Here is a 16,502-nt window from a genome sequence, read left to right on the forward strand (position 1 = left end):
TGTTTATGTGTGCATTAAAAAAATATTAACATTTTGAGAAATAAAATTAAAAAGATAATTGATAGTTTAATTTCTGAAATTTATTTTAATGTACTAACAAAATAAAATAATTTTTTCACTGATTTTAAATTTTAACAGAGTCAATTTTACATTCCACCGTGACTTGATATATGATTTATTTTCTTAAAATTTAATTATCAATGTCAAATTTTAAAAGAAAAATATTTTATTTCAGTTTTTTTGATCAATTGTTTTTTTTTAATTTAGATTAGAGTGCATCTTTTTGTCACTAAAACTCATTTTTCATCCTTAAAGAAACTATAGGTTAAGTAGGAAAAAAAAAATTTGCACTTGGTATAGTGAATTATAAAACCACATTTAATTTAGTTGGGTTTTCAATATTATTTAATCGATTTTCATACAACTTATACACTTTATAAGAGTTCATAACTACTCTTGTATCCTATATTCACAATCAGAGTTGGGTTGGGTCGGGTCAGATCGGGTCGGAGCCTAGACAAACATAAATTTTGACAGCTAAAAAAAATTGATAAAAAAAATAAAGTTTTGGTAAAATTAGAACCTTTGACCAAATAAAAATTATAAATTTTCATCATAGATCACTAAGTTAAATATTTTAGGTTTTAAAATACTGATAACATCTCCTTTATTTTATTAAATGGGTAGATTTGCTGGGCTTACCAGGGCCCCAACCTAAAACATGAATGTGGTAAACTTATCCAAATTGATAGTAATGTATTAGATTATTGTTTAAATATACTTACAATTAAATCATATATTAACATGATTAATATCGAGTGTGAACACTCAAACCCATTACTCGAAAGAACATGAGTTAATGTACTTTGCGTTAACTAAAAAAAACGCTTATGTGCTCTCACCTAGAAGGATAAAAATATATAAAAACAAATTCCATTACCCTTGCATTTGGTAATAGGGGATCCCTGGTGACTTTTCACCACATATTATTAATAAGAATCGAACCTTATAAATTTGATTGGATATAATATTATATTTCTATAACTTAGTAAATGTAAAAAGTATGTTAGCCATGTCTTGGAATATCTTGTTAGCTTCTTCAATCAAAGGTGGAATGATAGGTGGGACTTGGTATGCGTTGTGACATGACTGGGAATGTTCTATTGCAGATACTATGTCATTGTGCAAATGAGTTGCTGAACCGTTGGATCTGAATGCGACTTGTTAAGACACGTCGATGCACTTTTATAATATTTCTCGCACTTTTGCAATTGACTTTTGGCCGCCTCAATACTCTTCTTTTTGTAAATCGATGTCCCTCAATATTTAAAAAAACCTAATGGAGATAATAAACACATTCACTACCCCCACATTCATCCCTAATAGAAAGTCAAAACAAACATCTCATTCAACCAAGAACTTGTTATCAAAGAACATTTTATAAAATTGATTAAGTCTATTGGGACAAAAATATTTTGCTTATACACCTACTCATGTTTTAAAAGGTCATTTTAAAAATACAATGACAATCAACAAACAAACAAACAAATAATGATAAACAAAAAAAAAAAAGCCTCTTCAAAAGCCAATTGGTTGAATCTTGTCCTCAAAGCATCTCTTTTTTGGTGTGCCCATTCAGATGAATGATCCACTAAATATGACCAGAATGAGGAGTCATCATTCCTTGCATAAAGAAGAATCATTCCACCAACAGCCCCCACTAGATCCACAACGCCCAAAAAAGTCAGACATTTAAAGATCAATACCCCACTAGATCCATTTTCTTCTCAACAGTCTTTGGGGTGGGTAAAATGCCCTTGTGGATGACACTCCACCGAAAATCGAAGATATACTTTATGGGGGATTGGTTTTGCAGTTCATATATACCCCCCAAACCAAGGTCCAGACCATCTCATTAACAAAGGCGGACAAAAACATGGACAAAAACATAGATTCTGATCATCCATGATAATTGTTCTTCTACGCTTACACAGCTACTTATGAGTTGTGACACATCAATTGTCACATTTAACTAAAGAAAAACAAAACAGAGTTTAATTGTGCAATTGAATGAAACCAAACATAACTGTCCTTCCCTTTAAAGTTGTCAAGTGTAAACTTTCATCACAACTACTTGCCTAAAGACTAAGAACAAACAAATCACACAAACTATGTAAGAACCTACAAAGTTGGACGAAGTTGAAAATGAATACAATTAGACTGGAGATAAGATAACACAATTACACAAATCAAAACTAAACTATCACACTTACCAAAACATGGACTAAGTCAAGTCGAAATGGTGATTTTTTCTCTCCTGTATCAGATAGTTGCAGGGATAGTATAGATGACCAAAAAATAGTAATCCCAATCCCAATCCATCACATTGACATCCCTAACAACAAACACCACCGCCAAGATTTGAAACTATTGTCCAAATAACCTAAACCAAACAACTTTATGATAAAAGAGAAAGAAAATATACACACTATTGTTTTGATGGGCAGCAAAAAGTGAACATAATCCATACAATAAAAAAGATTTAAGAAAAAATAAAAGCATCCTTTCTGAATACAAAATTAATGGCTGCTTTTCTCTACCATATCTGAAGCAGCCTCAAAAACAGATTAGAAGTTTCTTTCCAAATTCGAACTCGAAATACCCCCCTCACCCCCAATAACAAGAAAGCAATGGTGTATGTACACTTGCTCATTAATCATTGGTTATAAATCCATTGCAATTTGCATCTATAACATCAATTTAGTTACTTACCTTCTAGCAAGTCCCTCAACTTATTCCTAGATTCTTCCGAAACACAGAATCTGAATCTCGGCCTCTCAGAACGAACCGGGAGAGAGAAACAGACGACAATCGCTGTCAGATTATCTCCAGCATTAACCCTTATTGCTTCCTTCACTAATTCTTGAGCACACCTCGTCGGATCTCCATGCCTCCTTAGCGAAAGTCGAACCAAACTGACAGCATCCTGACTCGACAATACGTCCCAAATTCCATCGCAGGCAATGATTAGAAACTCGTCTTCATCCTCCCTCAACACGATCTGTTGAATTTCAGGCTCGGCTGTAAGTGGTGACGATGAAGATACAAACGGGGCTTTCAAGTACCAATCGCCCAGAGCGCGAGTAACCGCGAGTTCTCCATTGAGGTAACCATATTCAATAAACCCGCCTAAATCCTCCACTCTTTTCCGCTCTGGCAAATAATCTGGCCTATGATCTTGCGACAGCTGGACAGCCAAACCTTTTCTGCAGAGGACAGCTCGGCTGTCACCAGCATTCGCGACCATTAGAAGCCTGCCGAGGATTAGGGCAGTTAAAGCAGTTGTTCCACATGAAGAAGGAGAAATTTGTTCGTCTGATAAAGCTCGATCAGCTGATAGAAAGGCCTTCTGATGACATACTTCTAACTTTTTCAGGAAAAGTTCATCAATTTCAGATGTTTGCGGCATGTCCATATCCTCGAAGAAAATCTTGATGGAATTGTTCTTCAGATAAGTAGCTGCATTTGAGCCTCCATGTCCATCAAACACTGCGTAGAATGAACTTGGAAGCTTGCAGCCAAAAAGATAGCCCATGTGAGAAGAAAGATCGTCGATTCGAATGTGTTCATCTTCATTCGATGCTCGAGATCCAATATCTGTGTGACTGCCAGAACAAATGCTTGGAAGAAACGTTGTGGAGGTTGGCTCCATAATTGTACTCTGAACATTATTTTCGCTGATCTGAACCTATCAAGATTTGCCATAAAAACCACAACTTCAATACATTCCGCCAAGAAATAAAGGCAATTCATCACCAAGATACAATCTAACTAGAACCCAATTTACAAGAATCAACACAGAACAATTTGTTCGTTTTTGTTTCATAGTTTCTTTGTCATGTAAAATTCGTCTCTTGATCAAAAGCTAAGTAATTTGATATCAATAGTAAGTCCTATAAAACAGTATTTTCCATGAACAGTTAACCTCATAAAAGAACCAAATTTCATGTCAGACAAATCACACAGTCGATCCTAGAATTCTTACAAGGGGAAGAAAGCAGTAAACTACCCAGATATCAAGATAGGTCTGTTTATTAAAAGCGATTGCAAAAACTTCTTTAGGGCATAAAAAATTTAGAGAAAAGAAATCAAACAGTGGGTGAAACAGTGCTTGGTTTGGGGGTTAGGGTTGAGAAAGAAATAGAGAAGTCCATAAGCTGAATAAGGTAAATCCCATCAAAACCAAAATACAGTTAAAACAGTTGAGTAAACATCCATAAAAACAAATCCCCACAAACAAAAATCAAGAATTTAGAAGACCTACCGTTTGAGGCGCAGAGATTTGAAGAGAAACAAGGTCAGGTGATTGAAATTCGTGGGTGAGATTCAACCTCTGCTTAGGTGACAAAGTAGTAGAAACTTCGAGAAACTGATGTTCGATCGGAGAAGATGTAGCCTTGGGAACGCAGATGTACTGAACATCGAGAACAGAGATCGAGTTCTGTTGGCAATAGATCTCCGTTTCAGCAACCACGTTTTGACCAACTATCATCGTCTTTGTTTCCACAAATTCGCAACAATTCACAAGCTGTGCCGACACAATTAGGGCTTCGATTGATTGATCGGTAGCTGTTTCTTCTTCTTCTTCCTTCTTCTTAAGAGAGAGAAAATTAGAGAGAGAAAATAGGTGCTTAGTTCAAGCGGCTTGGAATCCTCTACGAGGATGAAATCACTTTGTAAAATACAGGGCTACTATTTATACCAAATTATTTTTTTTAATGCGAATTTTCCGAATCCGCGTAGATTTTTTATTATTATTATTAGATATTTTATATTCATATTTCATTTTTTTTAAAACAATCATTTAATTTATTTAGATTATAAAAATAATTATATTTTAATTTTAAAATAACAAACTCACCCTTGACAAATTTTTAATATTAAATCATAGAATAATACAATATTATAGATATATATATAATTTTAAAAGTAACATAAAAGTTAGGACTTAAAATCTAATAAATTAAAATATAAATAATAAAAAATAAATAAAAATTATGGTTAGAAAGCACGGCATTTAAATATACATTTTTAATATTGGGTCTCCTTTTCTTGGAAGTATAAAAGAAATCTGATTTTTTTTTCAATTTTTCATACCAAAAGGACAATTATTATTAAAAAAATTATTGAAAAGTTTAATCCCATGAGAATAACGTGTTTATGATATGCCCCTCAAAAGTCTACAACAACTAAATAAATCTGTAGTTAAGGACTTGTTTGATAAAGAGAAAGAAAATATAATCTAAAAAGATTTAAAATATAAAAATGATTAGATATAAGAATAAGCCAAACATCTAGGGAAATGTTAAATATTAATCTACCAAAATCCAATATTATATGATATGGAAAAACACATCGAAATCATGGTAGTAAATTTTCTTAAATTATAAAGTGAATTTTGGTTTTATTAAATTTTATTGATTAGTTAAAGAATCAGCTTGATTATTTGATATTAGCAAACAAATATTTACTAATAATTAATACTATTAAGGAGATTTATATATTTTTTTGTTTAACAACAGATTTAATATATAATAACGAAATCTAAGCAAATGAGATCAAGTAAACAATAATTTAATTTAATTTAACAAAAACACAATTAAAGGATAACAACTTCAATCAAGTTAAATAATCATTTATTATATAATATATATATATATATATATATATATATATATATATTAAAATCATATTCTTAAAAAAGTTGTTTGAAAAATATCAAAACTGAAAATATCAAATATCAAGTGTCAAACTAAATAATAATTTATTGATAATATATATATATATTTAAAAATTGTTTAGTAAATTCTTATCCTCCTTTTTATAAATAAATGAATCATTTTTCATTACACAAGAGTCTTTTTATATTTTTTATTATACTTACCATATTTTAACCTAAATTATGCTTAAAAATGTCATTATTGCAACAAAAAAAATGTTTAATAGAATATCGTTGCCTAGCGTCGCAACAATTACAAATCACAACCTTGTATAAATTGGGAAACGACACTCGAAGATGAGATCAGCCTATCAATCTCTTCGTATTTTTTTTACAAACTAACTTGGTTAATACTTTAATCAGTACATTTAGTTATTAGATATTTTTATTATAACCATAAAAGTAGTCCAGTAATAAAAGTCAAGATTTAAGTTAAATAAGGGTAACGATGTTTCAAAATTGGAGGAAAAAAAAAATCTTTATTTTCTCTTTACTTCTTTCTCCCTTCAATGATAGTGATGTCAGGCCTCCCCATCACTTTTTTTTTTCTTACCTTTTTATTGTTTTTATTTTTGTCTTGTAATTTTTTATGCCTAAATAAATGACATTTAAAAGAAAAAATATAATATATACATGTGATTAACCTTAAAAAATATGGCATTTTTGTGTGTTGTACTATTAGGAGTGGTTTGTTAAACTGCTCTTTCAACTTTCTTGAAAAAAAAAAAAATTCACCGATATAGAAAGTAGTGTAATACTTAAATTAAACACAACTGCTTAAGTAAGCCATATCTTTAATTAATAAACTAATATTAGATTAAGAAGTTAATTAATGACATACATATTTTCTTCTCCTAATAGAAACCAAACAAGGCCTAACCATGTATATATATGAACTACGTGTAAGCCTGGTAGTCGTGAGAGGGAAATATGGAAGAAGATTCTGGATAACGTCGTTGTTCCAACAACGTGGCATAAAAGCATACCAATAATAAGACAACAAAACGGACACATACTTTTTTTCTTTCTTATTTTATTTGAGTGGTTAAATTTGTTCTATCTTCCATTCTTACTTGTAGGTTAAGACTTTTAAAAAAAGAATACAATTGTCAAGTGGGTGCCCATCAACAGAAGTTATCTATCATATCTCAAATTAAATCATTCTTAAAAATAAAAATAAAAATATACAACATACACAAATTTTAATGGTCTAAATATAAACTTGGCTTACCAAAATAATTATGTCCACTATGAAAGTGCCCACAGGTCATAGAGCAGCATCTTTGCATTTGAATACCTGTAGAAAAATGAAAAGAAACCCAACTGATTAGTCAAAAATCCACCTTATTTTTCATGTTGCATCTGCTTAGGACCCCACTCAAGTTCATTTTTTCCATTCAAAATCTCACCTTTTCTCTATACCAATTCAACAACAACAACAACTCCATGTGGTTCCCCTTTTATTGCGGCTATAAAGATATATGTCTTTGGTTTAGGGAGTATTATATGTGGCTTTCCAAATTGGTATAAACAAGGTCTTACCGCTAGATTCCCACTAAGAAAGCTTGGTCAAAAAAGACTTACGAGGTTGGTTGGTTGGACAAGTGAGATCACTCGCAACAATTGGGTTCGTGCTCCTTTTGTAGAGTCTCCCATAGGCATAATACCATTCTTGGATTTTGATAATGAGCAAGAGTGTAGTTTGTTTCACATCCAGCGTTGTAGAACTTTTCGTCGCTAATGTACTGAACTTTTCGTCCTTGTTTCTTGAATTGCTCAACCCATATGCCTACCGCAACATCTTCTAGCTTGAAAAACTGTACATGTTGACAAGATTCGAGATAGATTTCATGATTACACACGACAAACTTGGTCCTTGCTTGTTGAAGGGTTGTTTTGATTTAATCAAAATAACCCTTTATCTCATTGATAATCAAATAATTAAAGTCATTAATTAAAATACTAAATTATACCTACTTTATTTTTTTTAAATATTCAATACAAAGAATATTTTAATCATTTGACCAAAATAATTGGCGTTTACATCAAACAATTTTTATTTTATTTTTCTAAACAAAGGGAATACTCCTTTACAAAGAGTGAAGCATTGATAGTGAGTAAGTCATGAAGAATACTGATCATGTGGAGAAGACAAATTTTATATGTATTGTTAAGTGTTTGTTTCAAGATGTGTTCAAGCTCCTGTTTGAATTGTAGGTGATTTTTTCTTTAGTTTTTGTAGTGTTGGAGACAAAGCCTGTTTTGCTCTCCATTTCAAGATAAAGCGTCGGTGCTTACAACAATTTCACCATGTAATTTATATTGGCAAAAGCAGATGAATGATCTCAAACCAAATCCAACTAATATTCCTAGTGGCATCTACAACAATTTAAACCTATGATACTATGGAATCATAGGTAATAAATGACTAGTAGATCAATACCTGGAGATCTCTCTGTTGGTGGCCTTGTACAATAAACTTTGCAATGTCACGAGAGATAATATAACCCGGACCATGGGCCCACGGAGGATACGAGTCATGTGCCCATTCCTGATAATAGGTTGGCATGCATAAGTCTAACATGCAACAATATGGTGTTAAATGTCATCTTACATAAACAGACTGTATCAACAGATTAATTGATGATACCTCAGAACTGATATACCACTTATTGTCATTCTCTCTTTGAGGCGAGGATTCAAAGGAAATCAGACCATACAACAGGCCATCAGGAACCATTCCCTTTAGATTCGAGATAATTACATCTATGCGGACAAATGCATCATCATCCGTTTTCATTACATATTTTGCAGAAAGAATCTTAGTCTGCAAAACCAGAACATGGTTACTATCACAACAAACACACAAAAAATATGAATGAAGAAGAATAAACTTTTGATGTTCATACATACATACCCCCATAATGCAAATGGAAATTGTCTTCAAGCTGAGTAAACTGTAGTAATCAACAAATGGCATCAATTGAATATCTCCAAATGCTTGTGCTTCTTTCCACAACTCAAGATTAACCTGGAGGTTCTTGTGCTGATTCATGGAAAAATATGAACATTAATTTTCTATACACTTCCATACAATAATATAGAATTACAGCAGAATACATGAACAAAGAACACATTCATTATCCAATCAGGTCAGTTTGCTACACACAGCATGACACGCTGCTAACTGAAATTACGGTAAAGAGTTCAGGTGCCTGTAACAGCAGTTCATTTCATACTTATGGAATCTCCCAGCGATGAAACATAGAGAATAACAAGCTAACTTAGTGCTTAATTGATGTAGGGATATTTTAAAAAAAAAAAAAACATGTTTGATGAAAAAGTGGATTATTTGGGGGTTATATGGGTCAAATGACTAAAATATCCTTTGTATTTATTATTTATAATGTTATAAAAAGTAAAGGTAATTTGGTATTTTGGTTAATGACTAGAATGATTTGACTGATGAAGTGATGGATGATGGGATAAGGGGTTATTAAATCCAAATAACCATTAATCAAACAAGGCTTAATCTTTTTAGATAACAGAATAACTGATGGTGCAGCCACTTAATAAGTATACTCACTAAGAAACAAGTTAAGTAAAATAAAGAGTTAACACAGTGATGAAATTATGAACAAATTTAGATAAGTCACTTACAAGGCCAATAAAAAATCTGACAGCGACATTCCCAGAACGCACAGCATCATATTGCATCCAAGACCTTCTTAAGGCCATACGTCGTTCAAAATTATTACCAGTGGAAAACACACCAATAAACATGAGAATTCTTTTCTTTAAAACCGGTGGAGCTTTGAGATGCTCAATATCTAACACAGAAGTCAGATATCCAGAATAAGGCAATCCTTTAGCTAAAGCAGACATCAGCTGCAAACCACCTTCCAATTTGACATCATTAACCATCCATGGCTCAAATTTCTGCATTTATATAGTTAATGCATAATGAGGTTCATCATTTCGGCTAAGTTTGTATATTTGTTATGAATTGCTTTGGTCAAATTAAAAGCCCATATCTTGCCTCCCTATATGCGAAACTCGTTTCATGCCTTCCGTTCACAGTCATGTGGAACCCTTCCACACCAGCCCACAATGTAGCAGTAAATGCATTGCCTTCAACAAAGGGGAAGTTAACACTCATGTGGCCACTTCCAACAGAAATATTATTGGTTGACTGATGATTCACAGGATGGCTCACATTTACGTTAACTTCAGTACTGCTACGGATAACCAAAGCATTGCACTTCACAAATCCATCAACTGTAATTTGTTTCTGACCGACGTCAGTTTTTTCAGTATTTAATATTCTAAAAGAGTCGTGAATATACAATGAGAAGTTCAAGAGGTATAATGGTGTGATGAGAAACCAAAAAAAATAGAGTATTGAATAAATGAACATAGAGCAATAATATGATGAGAAGGGCAAAATTTTATGTGTTGTTATTTGTTTCATTCTGATGTGTGTTCCAGAAAAGAGACGAGAAACAAACTTCTTGAATCTTCAATCCTAAATGGATTATATCCAACTACTTAAATAGGATATTACATAACCACTTATAACTACTAACATACTACCTTTAACTACTTTTAACCGCCTATAACTACCAACTACACAATAATATTGCAACACATTCTTCCTGTTCAGATAATTCAAGGCAACCAACTCAGTGTTGTTCTTTATATAGGGATTTAACAACAGTAAACAAGAATAATATGAATGTTGAGAATTTACATGAGTTAACATAAATATAAAATATTTAGGGAACACAGTCACCACTTCAAATAATTCCAAAGCCATTCTTCAAACAATAATAAATCATAATGGCGTGATGAGAAAGATTTTTTCTTTAAAAAGAGCATTGAATAAATGAACACAGAGAATAAAGAAGGGCAATGTTATTTGTTGTTATATGTTCATTCTTCTATAAAATGTCTTGGGCCTTGTTCGGATTGGATTATCAAAATATAATCTCAAATAATTCACAATCTTATCATCAATCACATAGTTCAAATCATCAACCAAAAATGACTTCCATTTATTTTTATTTTTAATTTATAAATTTATATATATGTATATGTATATATCATTGAAGTCTTTTTACCCAAATAACCCACTTTTTCATAACTCAAACCGAACAAGGGTATTTTTGAATAACCCATTGGTTATTCAAATAACCGGATTTCGAACAAGCCTTATGGTTAATTATAATAGAGGCAAATAGTTCTTGAAGATGGAATATGCAAAGTTCTTAGTTAGGAGATACATAAAGTACACAAGTTAGTTAGAGATACGATTGGTATTCATGATTAATGATGTTATAAATAGATTATAATAGTCTTGTATAGGACTTATGCATGAAATGATGACTTGATAGTTGGTCTACACCCTCTCATGATCTCCAATTCTCTCTAGTTCACCCAATTCCCCCATTTAATGATATTGAATCTTAACATTGGTATCAGAGTTATCGATCCTCTGCGGGCAAGAATCAATATAACACATTTGGCACAACCACAAAAAATCATCCTAACTAAAACATACAGCTATGGTGGAAATCAAGAATACCAATTGTATTTCTAACTAAATTGTGTACTTTATATATTTCCTGACTAACACTTAACTACTTTGCAATTTGCATATTCTATCTTCAAGAACTATTCCCCTCTATTATACCTAACCCTAAGACATGTTACACTCATGTTCAGAGAATCAAGGCAGCCAATGTTCTTCATATAGGGATTTAACAAAATAGTAATCAAGAATAATTTGAATGTTGAAAATTTACATGAGCTAACATATAAAGTATTTAGGGCCCCTTTCAAGTAATTCCAAAGCCATTCTTCAAAGAACAATAATCAATGAACATTTTTTAGTAAAAAGATCATTTGAGAATTTTGGTAAAAAAAGTTTACATAAAATGAAACCAAGAGAATAATAAATCAGGGATTTTATAAGGCGTACATACCCTTTATGGAGTGATTGGATCTATGATCGGGACATATTTCCTCTTTTCCCCACCCAAGATCATTACTCCATGTATTTTGAATTACCGCTGGCTCATCTGTCACATTATCTCCTGGAAGATGGACAGCATAATTCAAAATCACATTAGGAATTGCCTCCCCAAGCACTTGTGAGCTCTGGAGTTGAATTTGAAAGCTTCCTTGTTTAGCATCCGGTATTCCAATCACAGTAATAGAAGAATCCTCAATTAAGCCACAAGGAATATGAAGAATATTCCCATTACTGGATAAGTTTCCATTAAATGAAGTAACAGTATGAGGACAATCTTTCCATCCGGGGTCATCATCACTGATGTTGCGAGTATCAGAAACCACAGACAATAGTTCTTTCCATGCAGTGGCCGCTTCCTTGATACCCTCTACAGTGTCGGGCAAAGCATCCGATCTCGAGAGTAGAGGACGCATTTGAGCCCATACGAGCAGTGACCTAGACTCCTCTTCAGACATATTCAACGACAAGTATAAATCATCTAGTCCTTGAACATCAATGAGATGCGGCTTCTCTCTAATTCTCTGTTGGGATTTTGCATGAGATGAGCTACCCATCGCAAGAGAAGTATTGGACGGATGAAAGAAATCATAAGCTGTTTGTTTGTGTGGCTCTTTTCCAATAAAATTATAACTCAGAAATAAAACGGTAGCTAGTGCTAATATCAACATGCCTCCAGTCCACTTCCTCATTTCCCCTAAACCCTTAAAGATCAAATCTTTGATAATATAGTCATCTGATCTCCTTTCATAATTGTAGTGTTCCAGTTTCCTACCTCATAATATCACTACATCTGTAACAATTTGTTCATATTATAAAGATCAGGGAAACGCAATGAGACTGAAAAAGGAAGTATTTCAAGAGACTCGAAAAAAGAAAAAGAAAAGAAAAGAAAAGAAATGCAGCTAAGATACGAATCAAGTCGAATGAGAAGGTTGCAGATGAAAAGAGACACGATTACCTGCGGCTTTGGCAGCGGGCAGTGAGCTGGAAATCGTGTTGAACTATTACCAAACACGATCAGCTTGAGAAGTAAAGGAAGTATTGATCTACCATTACCAAACACGCATTATGCAGGTTGAAGACGCAGCAGCAGAAGCAAAGACCGATTCATTCACCGATCAATGATATCCCTCCTTTCGGTCTTGCTGCCATACATGGTTATTCTTATTTAAATAACTGCTTGCAGCAGCGAGTTAAAACGATATCGTTTCAGGATTAAAGTTGTTGAACCTACTTTCTTCATTATAAGGATTAACTTTTGGATAATACTTCAAATGATTTTATAGTATGACTAAGGGTGTATACTAGAATAGAAAAGTTGTTTTTTTAGTAACTGAGATTTGGTTTGACTGCCCTGACTATGTGATAAAGTTAGATTCAAACTCAATTGAGTTCGAATCGAGACCAAATAGCTCAATTTTGTAATCGAACTCGATTAAGTAACTCGTTATATATATATATATATGAAACAGGAGAATTAATGATTTGGTATTTTGTTGGAAAAAAAAAATATAAAAGGAGAGAAAAAAATAAATTATTTTATTTTTTTTAGCAAATTAGATTGCGCGACACATTATTACATTCTCATTCATTATCTTTTATACGTTGTTACATTCTCGTTCATCATCTTTTATATTTATATAAATATAAAATCCTTAATATCAATATATCATAGTTTTAAAATACGCAATTGAATCGGCGGTTTAATCGGTCCAATCGCAAACCGGTTAAATGAATGGTCCGACTTCTAGCTCTAATACAGTTACTTTTTGAATCGGTCAAAATCCGGTATGACCGGACGTTTCAACTGAAAATCCGAACTGAAATTTTTCGATTCGAAAGGTTATCGTCTACCTGATACGTTTATCTTTCTCTCCCCCAATGACTATGGCCGTTTGCAACACTGATCCGGTTAGTTTCATACAGAACGACAATTCTCCCCGATGATTATGGTCGCCGTTTGTAACTCCAATTCGGTTGGTTCCAAAAAGGATAGTCATTCTTCCTCGATGGCGTGTAGCTATATCAAATAATAAATAAATGAGAGATAAAATATATTAGTTGTATTAAAATAAATAAATATTTAATTTGTGTTGTCAATTCATAATTGTCTAAAAAATAAAATGTTTTTTCATTTTTATCCTGGTTTTGTCATAATCAAATAATTAATGAAGAAAGTGTAGCTTCTCTATTGAAATAGAGAGGTAGGAAGTAAAATCATTTGGATCGGAATTCGCCTAAAAATTCAATTATAATCAAACAGTTTTCAAAACATTGTTTAATATTCTTTACAAAATTTTCATATATTCTCTACGTGAATATTTTATCTCAAACTCACCGTCTACTCATTTATCTCTTCTCTTTTACAAATAAATGAACAAATCGATCGTGCACATGTTCCATCTCTCACCTTTCAAGCAAATCTTTCGCATGACGATCTTTCACATTTTAGGTATTATTGTCTTGTTCCTAGTCAATTATTTGAATTGTTATATTATTGTATTAATGAATTTGTAAAAGTTTTTTTCTTCAAAATGTTATGATAATAGAAATAATTTTTTTTAGATTTAATGACTTGGTCTAGTGTTTAAAGTGCCTTATGCAAAAAATAAAAAAATAAAAAAAGTTTTTGTTTATTTGTTGAATCTTATGACAAAAACTTACTTAATTTTTTTTTAATTGTAGGTCACTAACATTTAATTTAGGTTTAGGTTTGGCCTATTTTGTGTACTGTAACTCATTTGCGTAGGTTTTCTTCTTCCAAGCTCCAAAGATCAAGACTTTAAGCTAAAGATGCCGTCTCTCCAGATTGCCTTGCCACCTGAACTTGCCGATAATGCAATCCGAGTAAGTATCATCCATAGTGTGTCATCAACGCCGTCCGATTTCTTTCAATTTTTTCTTATAACCCTCTTTCTAACTCTGTTTATGCTAGCTTTTTCGTGAATGCCTTCGGAGAGCGAAATTCATTGGCCGCCGGGTAATAAGTTGCTCTTTCTTTTATGTATCAAGATGATCTAATAGTCTCCCCTGCTTAAATGTAGAATACTTCTCCAATTTGTTGACTTGTTTTGCTAATAAGAAGGGTTCAATAAAACATAAGCAATAGAGAGAATAGAGGTGGAATCTCGTGTTTTTTCTTTGATTATAGAAAGGATTGCTCTGTCTTATATTTGGGTTTGCCAAATAATCAAGATTTGTATGTATGGCTATTTGTATGTAATCAGTTTTTAACCTATTTTGGTATACTCACTCTGCAGCAACATAATACAGAACTTCTTATGGATATGGTCAGACAGCAGTTTCGAAAGCATATGCATGAAACGGATCCGGAGAAGATTCTTCAACTTAAGGATGAGTTAGTACATCCTTCTGATCCTCTTCCTGTTTTAAATGTTTTTTGATTGCTTAAAGATAGGTTGACCTAATTTACTTGATTCAATGAGATGTGTAAATTGAGATTGTAGTACATTTTGTTTACATAGCTAAATCATCATTGAATAGAGACTGTCACAGGCTGGGTTACTATGGGGTCCATTTTTCAATTTCAATAGGTTCAGTACTATTACAATTAGTCTTGTTTTGTAACGTCATTTAGTAAATCATTATGAAAGTCACATAAACTTAATTGTGGTATTAACTTTGATTCTCGTAGGAAGGAAAATTGGATACGTGCACCAAGAGGGATAAGATCAGCATTGATCTTAGCACCCACAAATTGCCCTGAATTCTGCTTATCTAGACTTTGTTCTTATCTGTTCTGAGTACTAGTTTCATTTGGTTAAACTTGTGGCAATTCTTGTCATAATTTGGTTCGTAATGGTTGATGATATTGGTCCACGGTTACTTGTGATCTTCACGGGGATGTGATATAAAGAAAAAGAGTCTTACTCTTAAATAAAAGTTGGAAACAGGCACTGAATTATGCACTAGTTAACTTTGCCTAATGTTGAACATCTAATTTGCTGAATTATACTTTACATTAGACTAATTCACATTGTATATACAGTACTTAACCATTGACACAAATTCCTTATCTAGGATTAAACACTCCTTTAGATTTTTCCTGAAGATACTCAAATGTCATAGTTATTCAGTTCTTGACCCTGTTCAATTGATCGCTTAATCTTGGTTATGCTGATTGTTTATTCATCTGCCTGTACATTTTTAAGTAAATGTTTTCTTTTGTTGTTTGCAGTGCGGCCAGGGGACTTATAAATCACATGCTATATGAATCTGAAAAGACATCCGGTCGTAAATTCAGCAAGGCTTAGTCATGAAACCCGAAGTGCCCGAAGCATGGGAATTCAACTCTATTCAGTGCTTGAATTCTTGGCAGTTACAAATAACAGAGATGAGCCACAAGCTCTGTCCATGTTTCTTTTATAAATTAGGAGGTGTTAATGTTCTTGATTGCAAATTACATGTCAAAAAAGTACATTGTGCCCCTTCCATCAAGAATCTTTCTAAAGAAAGGTGGAATGGAGATTTGAGTTAGAGATTTTATTTTCTTCTGAAAATGGTCTGGTCATTAAGACTTGAACTCATCATTCAGAGATTATTGTAATTCATCCAGACATTATTTTACCTCATTTGATATTTGTTTGAAGTAGTTCGTTTGCTTTAAGTGCATGATAAGAGTCCTTTTAGGTAAAGTGCAGGCATTGTGGTTTACATTGTTTATGGCAA

At 32.6% G+C, this 16,502-nt stretch overlaps 3 protein-coding genes across 3 annotated transcripts; 1 reads left to right on the top strand and 2 right to left on the bottom strand.

The window, feature by feature from the left end:
* Positions 1 to 2,439: 2,439 nt before the first annotated feature.
* On the bottom strand, positions 2,440 to 4,728 carry LOC124937832 (probable protein phosphatase 2C 13). The gene is made up of 2 exons (XM_047478161.1): positions 4,325 to 4,728; positions 2,440 to 3,748 (listed from the first exon to the last, which is right to left on the bottom strand). The coding sequence occupies exons 1-2, from the start codon at positions 4,550 to 4,552 to the stop codon at positions 2,765 to 2,767; spliced, it is 1,212 nt and encodes a 403-aa protein (XP_047334117.1). The 5' UTR covers positions 4,553 to 4,728; the 3' UTR covers positions 2,440 to 2,764.
* A 2,195-nt stretch (positions 4,729 to 6,923) lies between these two features.
* LOC124938238 (hydroxyproline O-galactosyltransferase GALT3) lies at positions 6,924 to 12,939 on the bottom strand. The gene is made up of 9 exons (XM_047478647.1): positions 12,772 to 12,939; positions 11,764 to 12,603; positions 9,819 to 10,057; positions 9,440 to 9,718; positions 8,697 to 8,825; positions 8,430 to 8,606; positions 8,223 to 8,330; positions 7,364 to 7,596; positions 6,924 to 7,076 (listed from the first exon to the last, which is right to left on the bottom strand). The coding sequence occupies exons 2-8, from the start codon at positions 12,500 to 12,502 to the stop codon at positions 7,390 to 7,392; spliced, it is 1,878 nt and encodes a 625-aa protein (XP_047334603.1). The 5' UTR covers positions 12,503 to 12,603; positions 12,772 to 12,939; the 3' UTR covers positions 6,924 to 7,076; positions 7,364 to 7,389.
* A 1,579-nt stretch (positions 12,940 to 14,518) lies between these two features.
* LOC124940065 lies at positions 14,519 to 16,422 on the top strand. Its single transcript, XM_047480544.1, has 4 exons — positions 14,519 to 14,660; positions 14,749 to 14,793; positions 15,074 to 15,171; positions 16,012 to 16,422. Exons 1-4 carry the CDS (start codon positions 14,607 to 14,609, stop codon positions 16,085 to 16,087), a joined length of 273 nt encoding a protein of 90 aa, XP_047336500.1. The 5' UTR covers positions 14,519 to 14,606; the 3' UTR covers positions 16,088 to 16,422.
* The last annotated feature ends 80 nt before the right edge of the window (positions 16,423 to 16,502 follow it).

This window comes from Impatiens glandulifera, chromosome 5 (genome assembly GCF_907164915.1).
Source record: "Impatiens glandulifera chromosome 5, dImpGla2.1, whole genome shotgun sequence".
Lineage (NCBI taxonomy): Eukaryota > Viridiplantae > Streptophyta > Magnoliopsida > Ericales > Balsaminaceae > Impatiens > Impatiens glandulifera.